We start from the raw sequence: 25,118 nt of genomic DNA on the forward strand, positions 1-25,118 counted from the left end.
ACTGGAGTGAATAACTTTTGCTGCTTTACAATGTTTATGCATCTAAAGCAAACTACCAGGTGGCTGTTTTTAATGTTTTTATTTTATTTTTAGTTGCTGTCCTAAACAGTGGGTCCAAGACCTCTTTAGGGCTGTAGTGATCAGTGCAACACTGCAAATGCGGGGCACATTATCGCCACATATTTCCTGTTTTTTTGCCCAGTACATAGGGCTTGTGTCAAACAGCCTAAAAGCAGGGTATGGAGTATATTGTTATAATATAAAACTACACAACGTGGCCAAAAGTATGCGGACACCTGAACATCACATCTAAATTTTCTTGTTGAACATCTCCGCGACCCATGGGCTTTAATATAGAGTTGGCCCCCCCCTTTGCTGCCAATGACAGCGCATGGCAGCACAACCAAGCGTCTTGGCTTCACTTCACTGCTTTTAATTTGTATGTTTTATCTGTGTCCACATTATAGTATCGGTTTATTATGATACAAATTGTGTACAGGTCAGCCAAAATTAAATTAAGGCCAAAATAGATAGTCGTAAACAAATAAACAGTTGTTGTGGCGTGCCGCAACACGAGTTAACAAGCCACCCTGATTATATAGTTACATAGATTCATTATGTGTTTGCATCGTATGATCATTACTAACATGTTTTTCTCTGTGGCACACTTTGTGTGTTCCAAATTGTAGTGAATTGCTTCCACAAGCAGCCAATAACTGTACAAGTCTGTCCTGCTCAACATTCTCCACCAGTCTGAAGAACCATTTCACCAGGCAAAGGACCATTTAATCACGGTGTAAAAGTCTGCTTTTCTCAGATGATTTAACAGAGAATAAGTTATTATTGTGTGTGAAGCTGCTGGGGAATAGCACCATTTATTCCTGAGTAAATGAGGAATATTTGGTTGCAACAAACAAAATAGCAAAGGAGTGCCAACCAAAAGAAGAGCTGCAACACTTGAGTGCACCAGCAGTTCAATGTGAAGTGTGTGAAATGGTGCTATGTTTTTATTTGGCTGAAGTTTGAAAGTTTTAAATCAATATATTTCATTGGCTTATAATGGTTCCTTGTTCTTGATAGTCAGTGCTGTTCTTACTATGCCATAACATATCCTACTTATCCTCCTCTTTCAGGCAACAGCCCTTTCCTTATACAGAGAGCTGCCTTTATGCATTTAGACTAACAGCTCATACCATTATTCCATAATGCTCTGAACATTACAAAGGGCTCATTTTGTGACCGCAGAAGGAGACGAAAACAAGAGTACTCCGTTTAGATCCTGATATTCATGCAAAAAAGACTATTTAAAAACATTGCACTGCGTTAGGAATTAAGGCTCATTGGGCAGCTAGATGTTTGCATGTTATGCACCAGTAGAGCATTTTTATATCACTGTCATTTTTTTTTCTTGAAGCCAGTTTGTGTGTTTTATTCTAGTTTCAAGATTACCACTCCCCTCTTTCTCCTCATAAACAGCCCTACCACAGACAAGAATGTGCAGTCAACATGGTGTTCCCCCCTTTTGTTGGCCTCCACAGGAAACAGTCATGGCTTTCAGTTGTCTAAGGGGACTAAGTCTGATAATAAACATGGCATAGATCATTAGGTTTTCAGTCACCTTGGACTTTATTTATTTTCTATTTACGTCTGTTTTACAATGAACAGCTAATCTATCAGTACGAGTAGATTGATCTCTCTCAATAAGATGAACAGCCTCTTCTGTGTTCTTTCAGTTTATTAGGCCACATCAGTTAAAGAGCCGAATCCCACATGGGACTTCTGCCTCCCGAATCTCACTCTATTTATTAGCACGAAGTTAATCACTTAGATTGGACAGGCTTCTGGTGCTGTATAGGCTGTCAGTCCGGAGCACCTGAGCAGTGTGTTCTGTCCTCAGCCGATTTCTTGAAATCTTGTTTAGAATCAGGGCTCCATACAGTACAACATGCATATTAATTTATTTGTTCTTCCTTTCACCAAAACCACTATTGCACATATACCCTCAGTGTGTGTTTTACATAAGAGCTTTTGTTTTTAAATAATAGAAAAGCCAATTCCACACTAGTTGGTCTCCTAATGATTTGAATATAGGATTTATCTAAATTGTCTAGTATCAAAACGTTGCTTACTAATACAGGAAGACATACATTGTCCATTTTATTCAGTGGTCAGGACCCCCATGGGCCCTCACAGAGCAGGTGCTATTTGGGTGGTGGATCCTTCTCAGCACTGCAGTAACACTGACGTGGTGGTGGTGTGGTAGTGTGTGTTGTGCTGGTCTGAGTGGATCAGACACAGCAGTGCTGCTGGAGTATTTAAACACTGTGTCCACTCACTGTCCACTCTATTAGACACTCCAACCTTGTCAGCCCACCTTGTAGATGTAAAGTCAGAGACGATAGCTCATCTGCTGCTGCACAGTTTGTGTTGGTCATCCTCTAGTCCTTCATCAGTGGTCACAGAACACTGCCCACAGGACGCTGTTGGCTGGATATTTTTGGTCGGTGGACTATTCTCGGTCCGGCAGTGACACTGAGGTGTTTAAAAACTCCAGCAGCACTGCTGTGTCTGATCCACTCGTACCAGCGCAACACATACTAACACACCACTACCATGTCAGTGTTACTGCAGTGCTGAGAATGATCCACCACCCAAATTGTACCTGCTCTGTGAGGGTCCATGGGGGTCCTGACCACTGAAGAACAGGGTAAAAGGGGGCTAACAAAGTATGCAGAGAAACAGATGGACTACAGTCTGTAACTGTAGAACTACAAAGTGCACCTATATAGTAAGTGGAGCTGATAAAATGGACAATGAGCGTAGAAACAGTCATAATGTTATGCCTGATCGCTGTAGTATAATTCTATAAATAATCATTCATTGTTACAACTTTTTGGAGTAATAAATGCATTGCAAAATGAAATATTTGTAAATGAACACATCAGTTTCCCGTGTTTGGTCTTCTCTGACTTAATTATCTAAATTTTCCTCTTAAGTATGAAGGCTTTTCTTTGAACTCAACCCATTTTCTGCTACCACAGAACACTGTGGCACACATCTGTTGATAGTGGCATGATGTTAATAATTTGATGAATTATTAATACATTTTCAGATTCTGTGTTAAATGCTCGAGTTCACGGTTCCATCTGTGCTCTGCGCATTGTGCAGCAAGTTCTTAGACTGAGATGACTGATTCAGTGCATGAATGTGTCTAGTTGTGTGGTAAGGACAGGAGAGTCATCTGAAAGGTCACATTGTGGAATTTGTGTGTGTTTTCTTTCCCACCTTTGTGTTCGTTGTTACAGGGGTTCTCAACCTTTTCTATCCCAAGGTCCACCTGTTTATAAATACAAAGTGCAGCGGTCCACAGCAGAACTAAAATCAACTTAATATAATTTTCTTTTTCTTTCTTAAGGGCTGAAACTGAAAATCTGAGAATCAGGACCTGAAGATCAGATCGTCCATTTGGCTCAATCACAGGTCCCAAAATTTGCAGAGATGTTAAAAAAAGGGGGGGGAAACAGAAAGAATAGAAATGTACGAGGTGGATGTGGACTGTGATTTATAGCTGCGGTATCACTGAAAATACTCCACTGGCTTTGGTCTCGAGGTTTCTCTTTAGTTTTGAGGGTATTTGAGATGAATTTGAAATAGCCAAACCTCACTCACTCACTGGGCTTTAGGATTAGCGTCATCACAATCAACAACAATATTAAACCTTACTTTATATCTGCTTCTTTGTCACTGGTTTATCAATTTGAGTTTAATCACTCAAGTAGCTGATGCTCAGCCCAAAATACATTCCAATCCATGAGCCAAAATCAAACGTATATCTTCGCTTATCTATTTTATTTTACAGCAGCTTGTGCTGCAGAAACGAGAGCAAACGAGGGTCTGTAAAGAGTGAGATGTTAGAACAGGCAGATTATGCTGACGGTACAAGCGCTAGCGTGCTTCTAGAAGAGGAACGCGAGCTCTGTTGATGAATTCCTTCATTTCATCACAGACTGCTTCCCACCAGCAGCCAGGGTTCGTTTGGAAGCAGCTCAGCTGTCTGTTGCAGATCTAAATACGGGTGGAGTGAGCGAACTAAAGAAAAAGTCCAATAGTTCCACACCAAATGAGGTGCGTGTAAAAGGGCTCTGGGAAACTTTTCCATCTCTGGCTCGCTAACTGCGTTGTCCCAAACTGATGATGTACACTGTTTTTATTTGTACGTGTATCAGGTACAATTTGAAAACGTTCGCCTCTCGATTCTTAATTATTGAGTTTTTTTTTCCACTTATGTTTTCATGACATTAAATGTTACCTGCTCACTAAGAGCTGCTGCCTCCCCAGAGGGCAGGCCCACAGACCACTACAGGGTGCTTCCACAGGTTGAGAAACCCTGCTTTATTACACCCCATTTTATTTGGCCTTCATGGTGACTTTGAGGGACAAATGAATCCCTCAAAGACAGACATGACATTAGCTAAATTCCGCTTTATTCAGATGTCCTGGTTGGTATCACCTGTCAACAGTTAAATCTACGTTTGAGTGTGAGTGTAAATGTATTTGGACCCCCAGTTGTGCCTAAGCTGAGCACTGAGCCCAAACAGGCTTAAGAAAGTAGAACTGTTACTTATGTGATTTGTTTTACTCTCCTGTCCCTCACAGCCAAGTGGAGTTCCTACCTCATCCTCCCTGCCATGGCCTCCAAATCCCACCCCCCCCTTGTGAAGAAGCACAGCCAGACCGACCTAGTGAGCCGCCTCAAGACTCGCAAAGTCCTGGGTGTTGGGGGAGAGGATGATGATGGAGAAGTGCACAGATCAAAGGTGAATACTCACACTTCTTTTTGTGGGGTAGAATTTATTTCCTTTGTTATTTACCAACAAGGATACATGAATCACTTCCAGATGCTTCCAGTTTTGAAGCCCTGATTAGGGCCGGGATAGGTTGGATGGGGGCTTAGGACAATCACAGGGAGCCAGATTTTAAAAACGTTGAAATGTGCCCTGGTATCAGGAACCCTTGCCTTCTGGAAACGTTGGTGGCTGACTACATGAGCTGGACCGCTGGGTAGAGGGCTAGCATATTTGTGCAGCACTAATCAGCCTCGAACAGTCATGCTGGCTCCAGCTCTCGCTCATTAGAGACCGATATCAGTAATGCACAATGAGAATTACAGGCATGGCCCTCCATGCCTCTGTCTGTCTTTTGCTTACTCTGTCTCACTCTCTCTCTCTTATCTGTGAGGTGATTTGTGCGGCAGACAGGCCTGTACGAAACCCGTGTGGCATTCAGACATGGACACTCTCCCAGCCTTGCATTGTGCATCATACTCAGTGACAGAGGCGGCTAAAATCAAAGAGAACATCCATTAAAGGGGCACTTCCACCCCACCTCTGTTTTCAACGCTCAGGCAGTATGATGCTTGGCGTGTACAAACATAATGCTTCAGACAGCTTTCAGTACACAGTGTATTAATAAACAGATGAAAGCGGAGAGTTATTTCCATATGCTGCCTCAAGAATGTGAAGTATTTTTTTTTTCACTACGTATGAGATGTACAGGAAATCAACTGTGGCCACAACAGGAAATGTGCGTAGTACAAGGTGTAATAGAGCTCCCATACAAATCATGCTGTATTTGTGTGTTTCCCCTGAAGCACAGATGTTGGTAAGATTGCTGATATGTTTAGTTTGTAGACTGTGAATTTGTCTTCATGCACCTCTCCATCACCTATTCCTGCCAAGGAGTACATATTTTGTACAGTACCATGAAAAAGTATTTGTTCCCTTTCAGCGTCAGATAGAGGACTGATGACAGGACGTGGGAGATTAAATTCAATTAGAGTATTCGGTAATCATTATCGACGTTGCACAGACCCTGAAGCAGCAAAGCATCCTTACAGTATCACACCATTCTTGATTTTTGATTTGGTATTCTTATTGTGGAATGCTATGTTAGCTTTGCTGCAGATGTGTCAAGATTCCTATTTTCTAAAAAGTCACATTTTTGACTCGTCAGTCAATATGACATTATTCCAGAAAGCTTAGGGGTCATCAGGGTGTTTTTTGGCAAATGTGAGACGAGCCTTTATGTTCCTCTTGGTTAGCAGTGGGTTACTGCTCTTCCATGGACAACATGTTTGCCCATTTTCCCTCAAGGAATTATGAACGCTGACCCCATCTGAGGTGGAGCTGGGCGATATGGCCAAAATGTTATCACGATAAAAAATTCAGTCGATATCGATACATATTGCGATAAATGTGAAATCATTATTTCTCTTAAGTTTGAAGGCTGATTTTGCTCCTGAGTGGTTTATTGCTGTTTTAAACTATCCTTTATGGTCAGAACATGACAAATACTCCAAACAGTGGAACATTTCAGACATCCGTCATGGGAGAGTGGGAGAAAGTTTCTGATTAGCTGATTTTACCAGCTGGAAAAGTACGGACACAATTTTTGTATTATTCAAAATTTAAGAAAGATTATTTTTAGCTGTCTGGTGACGAGTGATAAACTGTTTAGGTTCTCAACAACGTCAGTTTAGTATGAACAGCAAACATTAGCTGCCTCGGTAGGTCAGTGATGGATCACACCGCCTTACTGCCGTCACTCCTACCACATCCGTGTCAGAGCACATCACAGTATTCAGACACCAGACGACTGGATTTCTCTATTCTATTGTAGTAGTTTGAGGGGTGAACTGCAGTATATCTGACGCTCGCTGTGTAAAAGCATTAACTACAGTGTGAGTAGTTAAAAGTAGGAAATCAATGCTATTTTTGTCTTCTTTGATCTACAGTATATCAATTCGGCCATACTGTGCGAGTGACAGAGCGCTGCTTCAAGTTAGCCAGCTGCTAAAAACAGCTAACCTGGGAAGCTAGCGTTCTCCCACTCTCCAGTGCCTCACATACAGCATCTTCAGTTTACTTGCTAAAGTATATTTGGCGATTCATTTCACTGCTTGACCCTCCCTCTCTAACCATGTTGAAAAAAGTGAGCTCTCTCGTGATGACAGCAGAGTCATATCGCTTTCCTTGCAGTAGAAATCACCACCAGGCCTGTCGCTAGAACGTGGAAGTGTGAGAACGGTGTATTATATCGAACATTTATCAAACATTTCTTATATTCCTATAGAGGAACGTTATATCGCGATAATTATCATTATCGTTTTATCACCCAGCCCTAATCTGTGGTGGGGCCTGCAGTTCCTTAGATCAGGCACCAACCCTGGTTCTGGAGATCTACTTTCCTGTCAAATCTAGTTCCAACTACACACCCGTTCCAGCTAATTGACTTTTTCAGAAGTCCTTGATTGGCTGGATAAGATGGATTAGTTTTAGACAGAAGAGGGGTGGAATATCAGATGTAGGTTGGAACTAAATCTGCAGGAAAACTGATCTCCTGAAGAAGGGTTGGTGACAACTACCATAGATGTTTACCTAGGTTTATCCTGACTTTCTGGATGAGTCAGCGCTGTGCTCTTTTTGGTAGGCGAACAAGTTCTGGGAAGATTCACCACTCCTCCAAGTTTCTCCATTTGGGAATAATGGTTACTGTGGTTCGCTGCAATCCCAGAGCCTTAGACATGTCCTTTCCAAACTGATATATTTTATTACCTTTCTTTCTCATCTATTCCAGAATTCATTTTGATGGTGGCATAATTTGCTGCTTCTTGAGACCCTTTTTTTGCCTACTTCACATTCTTGGAATGGTTCTATTCAAGTGATGTTTGGATGTTTAGAACAGGGCTGGCAGTAATCACACCTAGGTATATCTAACTTAACTGGAAGGCAAATACATTTTAGGCAAATACTTACAGCCCTGCACCATCTTCTGCTGAAGTTATTCCGAGGAAAGAAGGTGCCCCTCTTTCTCTTCTCAGAATGTCTGAGCTCTCCTGGAAGTGCTGTAGTGGGGAATAGATTGACCTGAGGCGTCCCACAGCCCTTGACGTGGTCTTGTAGCCTAAGATCGGCTTAGTGGCAGTGATCAATGGAGTTTCTGAGCTGCCACTCTTTGTCCCGTAGAGTAGCATTTGTCTCTTTATCTCTGCTTTACTGTTGAGCAAAACAGTTAGGGTTCTACATCTTTGCTAAACAATAAGAATAATAATTGGGAAATAAATAATCATTGATTATTATAATACAGGGTGATTGCACAAGATTCATCCGATTTCAAAGCGCTATATTTTAACCACTGTGAGGCGCCTAGGAACCAATCACATACCAATTGAAAGAGGGGGTCGTTGAGTTTCTGACTGTCACTGGAGGGTGGCTCCCTTCAGTCTGAGAGGAGATGAGACCCCTGAGCACAAAGCTTTCTGTGTTCTCCACTTCAATAAGAGTGAATCCGTCATAACTGTGCAGTGTGATTTTCATAGGCAGTGAAGCTCCAACAGCTCAGAGCGTTCGTCGTTGGTTCCACAACACTGGATGATCTCCGAAATCACACTGAAAGAGCCGTGAGTGCAGCGACACCCAACATGCTCAGTCGAGTATGGGATGAGTTTGACTATGGTGTTGATGTTGTCCGTACAGCTGGAGGAGGTTCATACTGAGACCTTGTAAAATTACATAATAAACTTTATGCTCACCATTTACAGTTTACTGCATTGTTCTGTAATGATTTACAAGTGAAATAAATCATTTTGAAATCGAATGAACCGTTTTGAATCACACTATATATAAAAGTACTTTTTGTGCAACTGGGCTTAGTGTTGCCTTCGGAAATACATGTTTTTCAGCTGTATAGCATACAGGGCCCTAAGTAAGTATCGACACACTGAAGTCAAAGTTATTATGGATGATTACCCAAGCTAAATAAAAATACAAGAAGAATAAGAGCTTAGAGTGCAGAACGTTATTTTTTATTTAACCTCATATGCTCCAGGGTATATTTTGGTTTGTCCATCTGAATTTACATGCCCAAATCTTAAGGCAAATTATTCAGAAACTTATTATTTATTTATTTATTTTTTTGTAAAAGCTCCCCTCAAATTAACAGAACATGTATTTTATGATCATACACATATTGCTATATGCTTACAATTTACTGCTGAAAGCCAAAAATCTTAGACGCTCTTTGTATTATTTTATAAAAATAATGTTTACAGAGCCGATCACTGAAGAGACGCCATCTGTTTATAGTTTATAGCCCAGATTTGTGGAAAAATTGGTCGACTTTCAGTAGAAAAAAGTTCAGCTTCTTTTATTATAAGGGTTTAAAATTACATCACCCATCTATTTGACTGGAAAGAAGACAGTTACAGCTCTCATACGACCCCCACCTTTTGAATGTAGCTTATGAAATATGAAAGTTATGAAGAATATGACGAAGTGCATTTTGGAACCATTGGTGGTTCCAAGGAGCATAAGAGGTTAATGATTTGCAATGATAGTACTATCATTCCACATTTTCTCTCATATTCATGTATATGTTTTTTAATCACTTTCTCTTTTCTATATAACAATCATAAACATTCTGAGATCATATTGCTTAAGCCTATGTTTTCATTCAGATTGGTTGATTAAATCTTCCTTTAGGGGTTTGAAAAGCTAGTTTCAGAAGAACATAGGATGACTAGCATATATCAGCACTGATGTCGGTTTTGTTGCAAGCCATGTCTATTTTTTGCTTTCCGCCAAAGCTTGAATAGACGCTCACACCCACAAAAAGAGCGTATGGCTACTCTCACCCGTGTAGTCTGCAAATGTACTACCACAATATCCATTCATAGCCGGAGAAAAGAGCTTTTGCTTTTGTTCTTCTGAGGTACACAGAGATCATCCCTGTGGAACTCCAGAGAACTTTAATACTATAGTAAGAAGAGGTTTAAGCATTCATATAAAACATGCAGGGAAACATTGCTGTGTTTTTCAGCTCTCAGTGCTGCAGTTCAGTCATATTCTTCTAATCGCTTTATAATACCCCCTCACCTGCAATCACAGTAACCCCCTTCATTACTTCTCCACTTCTCCAAATATGACCTTTACTTTAGACCATTTCATCTCTGCAGCACCCCATTATAAAGGGATAGTGTTTTCACCTGCACTGAATTACCCGCCATGCAGAAGCTTTTAGCGGAGCTTGATGGAGTGGGAGACAGAATGTTCCTCCTCTCTTATCTAGAGAGAAGTAGAAGTGCAGAGTCTGGCATGTCTAATGGGCTTTTTATAAATGTGCTAACATACTTGTTACTTTATGTGACTGTCCCTGCCTCAGATGGGTAATTTGAGAAGTAACAAATGTGGTCTCTCGTCTCTCGTATTTTATAGAGCACATTAAAGCCATTGATGCATGAAGTTAATTTGAATGATTAAATGATTGAAAAATACAAAATATTTATTTTAGACCATTTATCTAAGAATTGTGTTTTTTTTTCCCCCACCACCGATGCTGAACTTGGCTAGATGCACTTCAAGAAACCAATTTTGACATGCCTGTTTTACTTCACCATGGAAACATAGCCTGTCTTTGCAGTTTCTTGCTGGATTGATCTTGCAGAAAAAGTTTGTATTTTCACTAGTTTTTCATTTTATTTATAAACCGAATTACAAAATTGAGACAGTAGGTAAAATGCCAGTAAAAACAGAAAGCAGTTATTTGTAAACTGTCTTTGACTGGTATTTACTTGAAATCAACACAAAGAAGAGATATTTAGAATTCTTAACTTATCAACTTTAATAATTTTTGCAGTTGTTGATAAATAACTAATTTCAAGTTTGATGCCTGCAACACATTCCAAAAAAGTTAGGACAGGGGCAATGTAAGCCTGGGAGCTTGTGAAATGATCAAAAACAACCATTTAGGAACTTTCCACAGATAAACAGGTAACGTGATGCTATCATGATTGGGTGAAAAAGGAGAATTCATTAAAGGCTCAGTCGCTACTTTGAGGAAAGCTACATGAGCAGATAGTCAAACAGGTAAAAGGAAAAAAACATTTCTTAACGCTTGATCGGAAGAAATTTAGGGATTTCACCATCTACAGTCCAGACTGAGAGAAACCAGAGAAACCTCACAAAGGGCAAGGCTGAAAACCTGTATTGAATGCATGTTACCTTTGATCTGTTAGTCTCCTCTGCAAAAAACCAACATGCTTCTGTAATGAATACGACCACATGGGCTTGGGAATACTTCAGAAAACCTTTGTCAGTAAAAAAGTTCATTGCTGCATCTACTAATGCAATTTAAGACTCTACTTTGCAAAGGGGAAGCCATATATCAGCAATATCCAGAAATGCTGCTCACTTCTCTGGGCTCTGGTCTCATCTGACTGGACTGACACAGGGTGGAGATGTGTGCTGTGTTCTGTCGAGTCCACCTTTCAAATTGATTTTGAAATAATCGGCATCGTGGTCTCTGGGCCAAAGAGAAAAAGGACCATCCCAGTTGTTATCAACGCAAAGGTCGAAAGTCAGCGTCTGTCATAGTATGGGGGCGTGTTAGCGCCGTTGGCATGGGCAACTTGTGTGAAGGCACCTTTAAGCATTTTTAAGCAATATATGCTGCTATCTGGACTATCCATGTGTCCCAATTCAGGAGCTGGATCCTTTGAAGGAGGCGGTCTACGAAGGCGTGTCCTTCGAAGGCTGCGTAGGTCCGCGAAGGCTGAACTGAAATGAGACAGACGATTTCCTGTTTGCGTTTTTATTTATTAGAGCTGGAGATGCTTCTCTCTGCTCTTTGCTCCCTAAAAACTAAACGAAACGTTAGCTTAAGTTTCGCTTCAGACCACATTTATCGGCCACATTATCTGTATCGTTAGCTATTCGACTCAGTTTAAACCCAATACATTCATTTAAAAATGTACTCTTCAGCCGCCGTTCGCTCCTCTGTCGGCGTCGCCATGTTCATGAATCTTCGCCGGCAAGCAGTGAACCTTGGAGTATGTTGGCTGGCGAAGGATCCATCCATCTTTTTCGGAGACGTACCTGATTGTTTTAGCAGGGCACTGCCAAGCCACACTCTGCATGTGTTGAAGTGTGGTGCAGGTACTAGACTGGTATTCCTGCAGTTCAGACCTGCCTCGCAATAAAAACATGCGGCCAAATTTTGAAGTGTACTGTATGACAGTGGAGACTCTGGACCATGGAGCGGCTGACGTGTTATATCAAGTGAGAATGGGAACATATTCTACTTTCACATCTACAATAATTGGTATCCTCAGTTTGCAAATAATCACTGAACATTGTTAAAAGGAAGGATGATGTCATGCCCCTGTCCCAACTTTTTTGGAACATGTTGCAGACATCAAATTTAAGAGTATATACACAAAAAGGATGTTATCTGTATTTACATTTTTCTACTGTCTCAACTTTGGGAATCGGGTTAGGGTGCCTGGTTTGCTGCAAATATTCAGAGGATATGTATTCATAGAGCTGGTCTAGGACAATATTTTGCCCTTCCCCTTACTAAATATTGTGATTTAGACATGTTTTGAACTTATCTTAATGAATACTGTTATTAAGACAAAGAAGGGTAGCAATCCTAGTGTGGGACACTTGTGTATTGGAGCCATTAAGGGCCCAATGATGTCTACAGACTGGTGTCATACTTTCTGTCGCCGTTGTTCTCAAACGGTTTGAAAGGGCAGCCTTTTCCCCTGTCCCACAGCCTAGCTTGGGCACAGAGACACAAAGCAGCCACTGTGAAATCATGCTGCTTATTGTCATAATGGGGCCTTTTAAATGAAAACTCTTTCTGGAACGTCTCCTTTCATTGCCTTCAAATTTTCCATTAAAGTTTCTCATTTCACAAGAACTGGCGCCTCTGTTCTTGGACAGGGTTTCTGGTCCTGGCACCCTCCTGCTATCAGTAAATCTGACTTTGTTTGGGAGCCATAATCCCACCATTGCGTGCCAGGCTTTACAGTGATGCTTTCCTAGTGTTCAGATGTTCTACTGAGCATTGTAGTCTACCAGCCGCTCTTTCTTGAGATTCTTTTGGCTTCTTTTGGAGAATGTCTGTCTTTTTTGGCATGTAGTTAAAATACTGGGAATTTTCCAGTCTTCAGAATGTCTGCTGAAGGCTGACTTCTGAGGTCAGTAACTGCCTTGTATCACTTTGGGCAGAATAAACATGGAGTGATTTTGTATGCCATGCCAGCTAAGCCAGTGTACATCTGGAACATCTGAGAGACATCTGGTACAAATAGTTCTGACATCAGTTAACAGCCCTTGGTTATGTTGTTAAAGAAGTAAAACTAAAATATATATAAAGATATTTTGACCAGTTTTACAATCATATGCGCTACTGCTGCATCTTTTTGTGCTGCTACTCGTGCAGCATCATATGGCAGCGCTGATTGCCCAGACTTTTGTGAATAGATTGCATCTATTGCAATAACCATCAAGTGGCTTGAAGATGCATAAAAGTAAATCATATTTCTCTCATCTGTTTTCTTTTAATGTATTATGGTCAATGTCCTTTATCAGGCCTAATATGTTGTCTGGCTCTGGAACGTTCTATAGGAGTGCAAGGCAGCACTTTTGGGAAGGCTTGGTCAGGAGATAAGGCCGTTCTGTAGCCTTGCCATCCTTGCCAAAACATTATTGAGGTGTTGTGGTTACATCAAAATTGGTAGAAATTTGAAAGGGATTTATAGTGAAAGTTTAATTAATCTAACCTATGTCAAGAACCAAAGGACACTGAGAACTACAGTAGCATACCGAAAACTACCAAACTCCAAGAAGTCTCTGACAGAAACAAAGCATACTTATTTTGTCTGGTTTAAGCAGGATTTCCTGTGGCACCACTTCGGTGTGCTGGTGATGTAGTGCTCCAATTTATCAGTTAAAAAAAATAAACCATCCTTTCCCCAGTGAGGAAAATGGTGAGTCCTCTTGTAGACTCTCAGGGTGGTGACATTGCTGGATATCAACTCCAGTCCCAGCAATGGGATGTAAACAGGCTTGTCATAATTATTATATAATTGCCTGATTGCAATTATTTGTGGCAACTGCAGTTATGTAAGGTGCCTGCAGTTATTTTTTTTTTAGCCATTAGCAGTTTTACAGCTCTCACAATAATATGTTTACATTAACAGAATTGTGTAGGTTTTATTCCATTGGGTTCGGGTGAATTCATATAAATAAAAAGAAAGCAGAAACAAATTTATTGTTATACGTCATAAGTCAAAAGGTTCTAGCTTGTGACTGGTGACACATTTAAAAGGCAGCAGTGAGTGTTTGTTTACTTGAGCTCAAGCTATGTCTGTCTGCTAAGTATTGACATTCAGTTTGGCCACTTACAATGAACAAAGATAATTAAAAAGACAATTGAATAATGAATTACAATTACTTCTAAGGCAATAATTAATTATTCACCACATATTTTCTTAAGCGTGACATTCCTTCATCACAAATGTCACAACTTTCAGAGTAAATGTTATTCTTAACTTTTCAGATGAAAATGACTAATCACTGCATGGGCTCAGGAACACTTCTTTGTGAAAACAGTTTGTCGCTGCATCCACAAATGCTAATTAAAACTCTAAAACGCAAAGAAGAAACCAGGATCCAGAAATGCTGCCGCCTTCTCTGGGCTCAAGCTCATTTAAAATGGACTGAGGGGAAGTGGAAAAGTGTCCTGTGGTCCAACAAATTAACATTTGAAACTCTTTTTGGAAATCATGGACACTGTGTCCTCTGGGCTAAAGACCACTCAGCTTGTTATCAGTGCACAGTTCAAAAGCCAGTATTCATGATGGTATTGGAGAACATTAGTGCACATGGCGTGGGTGACGTGCGCATCATTAATGCTGAACGATATATACATGTGGCAACATATGCTGCCATCCAGATGACGTCTTTTTCAGGGAAGGCCTTGATTATTTCAGCAAGACAATGTCAAACTACATTCTGCATCTATTACAACAGCATTGCTCTGTATTAAAAGAGTCTGGGTGCTAAACTGGCCTGTCTGCAGTCCAGACCTGTCATCACTGAAAACATTTGGAGTGTTATGAAATGAAAAATACGACAAATGAGACCCCGAACTGATGAGCAGCTGAAATCCTGTATCAAACAAGAATGAGAAAACATTTCACTTTCAAAACTACAGCAGTGTCTGCTCAGTTCCCAAACGCTTACAGAGTGTTGTTAAAAGAAGAGGTGATGAAACACAGTGGTGAACATGCCCCCAGTCCCTGCCATTAAATTCAAAACGGGCATATATTTTTCAAAAAACAATAAAATTTCTCAGTTTCAACATTTCATTTGTAGTATTTTTCTTTAAAAATATGGTTTACATGATTTGCATATCCTTGCATTCTTTCTTTATTTACATTGCATTGTACATTTACATGCACAGTGTGCCAACTTTTTTGGAAATGGGGTTGTATTTAAAATTAAAGTTGTGGGGGGAACAAGTATTCAATTTGTTCAAATATTATTGTTCAGAGTACAGTGATTCATAATTGCGACTTAAGCCATTAAAATATGATGGCAGTAGTGATTCTAGGAAATCTCAGAGCCTTAAATACTAACTGATCATTTCTTACATTATGAGGAAATGTTTGCCATATTATCTTGGAGATGAAAATGCTAAGTGATGCTGCTTCTTCTGCATTATCAAGGATAACCCCCTCACTATTCAATTTCTGCAGCATTCTGAGCCCTCGTCTAATATTACCGGCTGTTGTAGCTCTTGCTGGTTTCCATGCACCTAATGTATACTGGAGAGAGCACTATGGCACTCGATGTTTCAGCATGAATTTAATATACCTGCTTTACTGAGACCGAAATGTAATATTCCCAGCAAAGTAGAAAATATCTTCAGAGCCCTAATTGCGAAGCACTAGCCTCTCTGTTCTGTATGCTGCACCTGGATTTATGCCTTGTTCTTTTATAGCATCTGCTTAGGCCTAATTTCTTACATAACCCATAATTGTTTTATTTCCACTTTTGTCTCCTCTAGGTCTCTAGTTTGTAGCTTTTATATATCTTTTTTTTCTTTTTTTGTTGATCATATGTCTTTCTTGTCTATATTGTTCAGCACATTTATTGAGAGTGTGTTTCTGTAGCAGAGCCTTTTTATTCACAGACAAAATTTTGGTCATCTGGACAGAGCAACTTGTTCTGGCCCTCAGCATCTGTAATTATCTTTGTAGTTATTAGATACAATGAACAGAAGCAGTGACAGACTTGTGATAAGCCAGCTGGTAAAGCTTCCCTAAATCCAACCTCTAAGTGAATTGTGGGAGCTGGAAACAGGCTGCCTGGCAGGCAGAGATCCGATTCTGCAACAGGCCAAATAAGCCCAATTATATATATTTCTCCTCTGGTAAATAAGTAGAGAGAAATAATGTGGTAAGATGAAAAGGTGGAATGAACTATAGTTCACCATTGGAAATCTTTGTCTTTGTTTTTGTTTAGGTAACCATGATGTCATATACCAGCAGTATCATTTTCAGAGGTGTACTTTCTGAAGGGGCCAAACTTATTACCCCTCATTGCCTTCTTACACTTATGTCTGATTAATAGACACCTACAAAATGTACATAATTACCACAGTCATATTGCCTGGTATTATTGGCCATGAGGATGGGAGGGTCTGGAATAACGCTTGTATGACTGTTAGGGAGAGAAAACTACAACCCCATTTCTAAAAAAGTTGTGACATTGTGCAAAATGTGCACGACCAAATAGTGCAACAATTCAATAATAACGTTTCTCAACATAAAATAGCAAAGAACTTTTGTTTTTCATCATCTACAATACATAATAAAGATTAAAAGATTCAGAGAATCTGGAGAAATCTCTGTATGTAAGGAAAAAGGCCAAAAACCAGTATTTGCTGGCTGTGATCTTTGGGCCCTCAGGTGGCACTGCATTAAAAACAGACATGATTCTGTAGTGGAAATCACTGCATGGGCTCAGAAACACTTCTGAAAACCACTGTCTGTGAAAACAGTTCATCAATGCATCCACAAATGCAAGTTAAAAATAAATGCAAAGAAGAAACCAAATATAAACAGAACCCAGAAACGCTGCCACCTTCTCTGGGCCTGAGCTTATTTAAAATGGACTGAGGCAAAGTGGAAAAGTGTCCTGTTGTCTGACGAAACAGCATTTGAAATTCTTTTTGGAAATCATGGACACTGTGTCCTCCGGGCTAAAGACCACTCAGCTTATCAGTGCACAGTTCAAAAGCCAGTATTCATGATGGTATAGGGGAGCATTAGTGCACGTGGCATGGGTGATGTGCACATCTGTGAAGGCACCATTAATGCTGAATGATATATACATGTTATGGCAACATATGCTGCATCCAGATGACGTCTTTTTCAGGGAAGGCCTTGCTTATTTCAACAAGACAATGTCAAACCACATTCTGCACGTATTACAACAGCATTGCTGTTGTTACAGGCCCCGTCCCAACTTTTTTGGAATGTGTTGTTGGCATCAAATTCAAAACGGGCATATATTTTTCAAAAAACAATAACATTTCTCAGTTTCAACATTTGATATGTTGTCTTTGTAGTATTTTCAATGAAATATAGGGTTTAAATTATTTGCACATCATTGTATTTTGTTTTTATTTACATTTTGCACAGCGTCCCAACTTTTTCGGAAATGGGGTTGTACTTTTGTTATCTGCTTGGAGTATGGTGGTTAGGCATTAAGCATCATTTTCAATACATACATGCAATTTGAGGCCATTAGGGTTAATGCTGCCAGCAGTGCTCCATTGCTATCGAGTCATCTTGATCCTTTGGTTGTCATGCTTTGATCTGCTTTTGGTACATGGGTGAGTGGATGTTCTTCACACTGGTAGATCAAAAGTTGTTAAAAAAAATGGTGGGAACTTGTTAAATGTAAAGTGTTTTTGGGCCACAGACAACTTGCATCTGCTGGAGCATCTCTTCTTTTACTGAATTTAATAAACAGTTTAAACATTCACTGTTAAAGCATTCTTTGTCATTCTCTTATCATTAATCATATTGCATTTTTTTCCAGATCAGCCAGGTGTTGGGCAATGAAATTAAGTTTTCTGTCCGTGAGCCAATAGGCCTCAGGTAAGACTGACGCATGAACTACTAAAACGAATCGGTCTCCTTAAAATGGCATGAGTGTGCATGTCTGTGTAACTGTGATGCATTTGACAGAGCGCTGATGGGGCTTGGGAATTACTCCACTTATTTCTGCAGTTGGTTACTTCAGAACTCCTCAAACACCTGAATGTGTTCCTCTCTGTCTTATGAAATGGCATTTTGTTTCATGTGAGGCATTTCTCATTACAGACTCTGGATCCTCATCTCTGCCGTCCTGTTCACAGCCACGGCTTTAATGGTGAGCTCATGCAACAACCAGTTATCCATACATAGTGTCTCTGACAATATCCATGTCTATACTGATATGGATGCAACACATTAGCCCTGTTTCATCGAAACTGTGGATGACCAAAACTGATCTGATCTAAAAGGGGTGCATCCAAATTTAACCTCCATTTTTTTTCACTCATAAGTTTCATCTTTGGTGTATTTGTACGATCAAACTTGCGTCTGGTAGGATTATGTGTAAATTTTGAGTGTAATAATTTGAGCCTGGAAAAAAAATGCTCGATTTGCAGTTAACTAACCAAAACTATCATCAATATCTTCTGTAATAATACCAGTAAAAATAGAAAAAAACAGTACTACTAATAATTTGTGCACAGGGCAATCCAGAACAAGAAGTGGATATCGCTGTTGTTGGAAGAAAACCATGCATCTCCAAAATAGTAACTTTACAGGAGAAGGAAAAAAACCTACTTTACTTTTAATTTAAGTCAATGGAACCAGACATTTTTCCAAGCAATTGTTGGCCGTTTATTTTGGTCCATTAATCATAAAATTTACAGACAATGTAAAGGCCCAACAGGCATTTTCAAATTATGTCAAAAACTGAAAAATGCAGCGATATACTTATTTTGCATGCACTTTGGTATAAACACATGCAACTAATTCCATGTCCAGTTTAAAGACATATTACACTGTTTTTTTGTTTTATACTGTTGACACCACCCAAAAAATAAAACATACAAAACATAGCTAGTGCAGAAGCCTCTCATACACTGCAATAATACAGCATTTAAATCTTATCTTAGGTAAATAATTACACTACACAATCACATCATTATACCATCTTAAAAATGACAATGTTTTGTTTATTTCACATTTTATTCTTTCTAGTTGTTGTAATTTTAACACTATAAAATTTGGTCAGTAGCAGCTTCATCTTTTGCGCTTGTTTTTCATGTCCTACGAATGTTTCATGAATTAGACACAGAGTACCTTGTACATCATTAAAGACGGTCTAATCTGCGCTCTTTTTTATGTCACTTCGATGAACAAGGGCCAGTTAGCATAAGCCTAGTTATTTTCCATTTGAGTTAACAAAATGTCTCTGGGTTAATTAACACCTGGCATATCTCCTTTGAGACGTTGCAATTACTGTAATACACACACATTTACAGGACAGATCCCTGCTGTTGAACGGACCTAGCAAGGCATTAGAGCCTGAGGAGCTTAGAGAGTGTGGGAGTGCTGACTTCTCTTAATTGGAATGGGCTGCTATATAAGATCTACCGCACCATACGGCTCAGGAGCTGCTGGAACTTCATACTGTGCTTCACACTGTGTTGTTATTTTCCAGGCCCTGGCCTTCCCCAACCAACTGTACGAGATCATCTTTGAGCTCACCACCACCAGGATCTCCATCCGACTCTATGGAGGAGCTCTTTTGAGTATGTTCACCATTGAATGTTTTGTTTTGCATTTGACATAAATTTGTTCGGGTGTCCATTCGCTGCATCCAGGGAAGCAATTTGGGCTGTTATGACACAAACATGTAGACTTTTCATTTTTCCAGTAGCTTTCTGTTTTGTTTTTTCCTTCCTGATTTATTCCCAATCATAAAGCTGGTATTTGAGTATAACACTCATATAGTTTTATACACCGATCAGGCATAACATTATGACCACCTCCTTGTTTCTACGCTCATTGTCCATTTACTATATAGGTGCACTTTGTAGTTCTACAGTTACAGACTGTAGTCCATCTGTTTCTCTGCGTACTTTGTTAGCCCCCTTTTACCCTGTTCTTCAGTGGTCAGGACCCCCACGGACCCTCACAGAGCAGGTACTATTTGGGTGGTGGATCATTCTCAGCACTGCAGTAACACTGACGTGGTGGTGGTGTGTTAGTGTGTGTTGTGCTGGTACGAGTGGATCAGACATAGCAGTGCTGCTGGAGTTTTTAAACACTGTGTCCACTCACTGTCCACTCCATTAGACACTCCTACCTTGTCAGTCCACCTTGTAGATGTAAAGCCAGAGACGATAGCTCATCTCTTACTGTACAGTATGAGCTAAATCATCCTCTAGTCCTTCATCAGTGGTCACAGGACGCTGCTGGCTGGATATTTTTGGTCGGTGGACCATTCTCAGTCCAGCAGTGACACTGAGGTGTTTAAAAACTCCAGCAGCACTGCTGTGTCTGATCAAATCAGACCAGTGCAACACACACTAACACACCACCACCACGTCAGTGTTACTGCAGTGCTGAGAATGATCCACCACCCAAATAGTACCTGCTCTGTGAGGGTCCGTGGGGGTCCTGACCACTGAAGAACAGGGTAAAAGGGGGCTAACAAAGTACGCAGAGAAACAGATGGACTACAGTCTGTAACTGTAGAACTACAAAGTGCACCTATATAGTAAGTGGAGCTGATAAAATGGACAACGAGTGTAGAAACAAGGAGGCGGTCATAATGTTATGCCTGATCGGGATACATAAAGATGTTTTTTCACATGCATTACATGAACGCATAATACAGTTCACCTCACCTAAATGGTAGGCTTGAGTCTACCATTAGATACTCGTAAAAAGAGCACCAGTCTAATGTATGCATCAGTGTGCACAATTCTCACTCACTGAGGAATGAATTCACCGGAAATGTATTCATGCTTCCATGGATATAGATGCCCCACTTTATTTTCAGCGCCTGACGAAAGTAGGATTGTAAGAGGTATGAATATTTAAAGCCACAGCTTTAAAAATGGATGACTCTGTACCGACCCTCTTGGGCTCATGTAGGGCAGGCTGCTGGGCAGAGCTGCAGAAGCAGAGCCGGTAATGGCCACCACCACCCCGCTAAGCCTGAGTCAGTTACGTGCAGCAACACGCCTTAATCACGCCCCCTGGTCAGGCAGCAGACAGCCACGGGAGGGCCAATAATATAAGATTGTGGGGGTGGACTCATGGGCGTGAGTGAGAGAATATTTCCTGGGAGTAAAATCTTATATCCCTCTCTATGTGCTTATTTGATTGTAAACAGCAGTCCATTTGTCTTCCCTCTGTCTTGGCTGGCGATGCAACACAGTGCATTTTTTCTTCTCTCATCTGTTTAGATTTGAGCATTCCCTAGGGCAGAAAGACAGAATAGCATGGTAATGGGATGATATGCATTATCCATCTCGGATTGTTGCGGAGCCCCACTGGCTCCGAATATAAGCGCCGGTTCATTTGATTCAACCAGCCTCCGCTCTGTTTGGATTTGTGCTGGCTTTATGTAACCATATCCTACATTTTTGAGACTGTATGACTCCTTAGCTAGCTCCAGTAGTCTTTATGTCTCAACTGGCTCTTTGGCAGAGGAACCTTTTTGTAGCAGCAAGGTGTGACTGTTCTTCTGTCACATCAAAGGCCACTGAGGTGGTGCAAACCACTTGAGCGGGGCTGGGATAATCCTTCTGGCAGATGGTACTTAGGAGGGGCGAAGAAGCAGCTGGTCTCCATGTTATCCATATCCTGCATGTGGGAGGAGATCAGAGGGACTCTCCACACGTTTCACAGGCCGTGAGCAAAATCAGGACCCCCATCAGAAAACCCACGCGTCTAGGACCAAGCTTTGAATTCGACCGCTTTAAAGACTCTTCGTACCCCTTGTGTTTGAAGATGCCCCTATAATATTTTGAGCATAGTTTATGTGATGAAATCAGTGCAGTTTGTGTTTGACCCCCACTATGACCTCTTTTCAACAGGCATCTCATTAATCCTCTGGAACGGCCTCTACACTGCAGAGAAGGTCATCATTCAGTGGACGCTGCTCACTGAAGCGTGCTACTTTGGTGTACAGTTTCTAGGTAAGGGGCAGTTTTCTCTGCACATGTCTTTCTCTCTGTACGTCTCTCTCTCGTGCCTTCTGCCTCCACCTCCTCCTCCCTTCTCTCAAAACAGAGGACAGACAGCGCTCAGGGGTCCAAGTGAAACCTGACACTCAAACCATATTTCACCCTTCATTAGGAGAACTTCACACTTCAGGGAAACTGATTTCTTCCACTGCTTTTAGGGTCTGTCCAGAATGAATTGTCAGTGATAGGGATTGTGGTGCCCTCTTCTGGTTGCAAATGGAGCTCACAATAGCTTGCATCTAAAATGTTTAGCTGCTGTTGTGTATTGGGTCACACGAGGGCAGCAGTGGCCTACATTTATAACTCTGGCCTAATAACACATTTTATAATAGTCATTCTCAAACCAGTCCTCAGGGACCGACCCATGGTCCACATTTTTGCTTTCTTTCTGTGTTGCAAGTAAGTTTGGAACAAAAAATCTGGACCGTCAGGGGGTCCTGGAGGACCAGTCTGAGAACCACTAATACTATGCACACACAATTGCAGCCTTCTGACACTGAGTATGCATTTAATTTTCACTTTTCTTTTGTTCACATCAAACCAGTTTATGTTAATCGAGCTGTCGTGTCTTCGCAGTGACATCAGTCTCACTCCTGGAAATGGGCGCCCTGTCCAACGGAGCTGCACTCCTCCTCCTCAGCGAGGTTTTCTTCCTCCTCATCACGCTTTCTTACTACCACCAACTTGGGCGTCGGGCCAAGAAGATCTGAAGCGCGCCGACTGATCTCTGTGTGGGCTTGTGGGCCTCTGAAGCTAAGAGATAATTCATTTGTAAAAACGACTTGACACAACAAAATTCATTGTATACAGTAGCTCTTCTGTCTGGACCAAATGAAAAGCCGTATAGAGTTTGGACTCTGTACAGCCCCCGCCTGCTTGGACTCTTTCAGTTTCGTGATGAGCGTAACATAAAGGATAATGCTGATTTACAGATATGAAATAGGGGTTTGGGGATGTAGGGGGATTTCCGGTCATGAATCCTTCTGATGTGTTATACTTTGATGCTCTTTGGTCACATTTGTGCACTGGTAAGTACCTGAGTTTTAGGGAACTGTTTGAGAATGCATAGTATGCTTCACTAAAAGTGGATAGATGACAGTTTAAATAATGATGTGGTCCTATCTGATGTGTATTCTTCCAAATGTCTGTTACTATGTCTGGATCATATCTGTTCTTAAGGTCAAATGAGGTACAGTTATGGTAGTTTTAAAGCAAGTTAAGGTATTATTATCATTTGTACAACTGTTTGCACCTTTAAAATAAGAATCTTAGTACACCAATCAGTCATAACATTATGACCACCTCCTTGTTTCTACGCTCATTGTCCATTTTATCAGCTCCACTTACTATATAGGTGCACTTTGTAGTTCTACAGTTACAGACTGTAGTCCATCTGTTTCTCTGCATACTTTGTTAGCCCCCTTTTACCCTGTTCTTCAGTGGTCAGGACCCCCATGGACCCTCACAGAGCAGGTACTATTTGGGTGGTGGATCACTCTCAGCACTGCAGTAACACTGACGTGGTGGTGGTGGTGTTAGTGTGTGTTGCGCTGGTACGAGTGGATCAGACACAGCAGTGCTGCTGGAGTTTTTAAACACCTCAGTGTCACTGCTGGACTGAGAATAGTCCACCAACCAAAAATATCCAGCCAGCAGCGTCCTGTGGGCAGCGTCCTGTGACCACTGATGAAGGTCTAGAGGATGACCAACACAAACTGTGCAGCAGCAGATGAGCTATCGTCTCTGACTTTACTTCTACAAGGTGGACTGACAAGGTAGGAGTGTCTAATATAGTGGACAGTGAGTGGACACAGTGTTTAAATACTCCAGCAGCACTGCTGTGTCTAATCCACTCGTACCAGCACAACACACACTAACACACCACCACCACGTCAGTGTTACTGCAGTGCTGAGAATGATCCACCACCCAAATAGTACCTACTCTGTGAGGGTCCATGGGGGTCCTGACCACTGAAGAACAGGGTAAAAGGGGGCTAACAAAGTATCAGAGAAACAGATGGACTACAGTCTGTAACTGTAGAACTACAAAGTGCACCTATATAGTAAGTGGAGCTGATAAAATGGACAATGAGCGTTGAAACAAGGAGGTGGTCATAATGTTAAGCCTGATCGGTGTAAGTACACTGAAAAGTAATGCATTGAATCATTTGCACATGAATACATCAACACAGTTATGTCTTTCAGTTTACTTCCCTTTGGCAATGATTGTGTTGATGTACACATTATTTTATTCATATGGAAATGATGTTCAGACCTGAAACAGAAAAATTCGGTGCATTACTTTTTTCAGGGTATGAACTCGAATACCAGTGTAGTATTGCTAACACACATGCTGTTGACACGTTCTAAAGGTGTTTGCCTGAGGTTTTAAAGCACAGTTTGTGATGAGCTTTTGAATGACTATTGTTATCACATGGTTATTATATATAGATTCTATATTATGTGTAAAAGCATAGCATTATTTTGGAACAGAAGCACTAGACAGCACAGTTTTAAGCCTGTAGGCACCTAGTAAGTATGGATAGTGATGCACACCTCAATCGCTGAGTGTTTTAATTTCAAACCCACCTTACTGACAAGGATCTTTGTGATACACTAAACTGAGAGCATGGATCAGCATTGTGTTTGTAGAAGCTTTGAGCTTTGGCATCGTGCTCATTTTAGGATCTCCAGGTCTGAGCAGATTTCTTTATGAGAAGAATGAGTGGCATTTCTCAAAATTGCCCTGTATTAAACATAAATGTTCCAAACCTGATACATTTTGTCCCACCTACATCCTCACAAACATCACTGGATCCTCTAAACCCCATGTGTCAAACACAAGGCCCACGGGCCTGATCAGGCCTTCGACACAATCCTTTCCGGCCCGTGAAAGTATTTTAATTTTCTATTAATAGTAGCCCATTTCACAATGTGCTGCACTA

At 40.9% G+C, this 25,118-nt stretch overlaps 1 protein-coding gene across 2 annotated transcripts in view; it reads left to right on the forward strand.

Moving 5' to 3' along the window:
- Positions 1 to 23,517, forward strand: part of tp53i11a (tumor protein p53 inducible protein 11a) — a 42,935-nt gene extending 19,418 nt beyond the window's left edge. For both annotated transcript variants that reach the window (XM_036587384.1, XM_036587383.1), the window contains exons 2-7: positions 4,657 to 4,817; positions 17,958 to 18,016; positions 18,242 to 18,290; positions 19,635 to 19,725; positions 22,024 to 22,125; positions 22,750 to 23,517. In XM_036587384.1, coding sequence (XP_036443277.1) covers positions 4,689 to 4,817; positions 17,958 to 18,016; positions 18,242 to 18,290; positions 19,635 to 19,725; positions 22,024 to 22,125; positions 22,750 to 22,883 — 564 coding nt within the window. In that variant the 5' untranslated portion in view covers positions 4,657 to 4,688 and the 3' untranslated portion in view covers positions 22,884 to 23,517. The remainder of the gene's footprint in view (positions 1 to 4,656; positions 4,818 to 17,957; positions 18,017 to 18,241; positions 18,291 to 19,634; positions 19,726 to 22,023; positions 22,126 to 22,749) is intronic.
- The last annotated feature ends 1,601 nt before the right edge of the window (positions 23,518 to 25,118 follow it).

Source organism: Colossoma macropomum, unplaced genomic scaffold (assembly GCF_904425465.1).
Source record: "Colossoma macropomum unplaced genomic scaffold, Colossoma_macropomum, whole genome shotgun sequence".
Taxonomy (NCBI): Eukaryota; Metazoa; Chordata; class Actinopteri; order Characiformes; family Serrasalmidae; genus Colossoma; species Colossoma macropomum.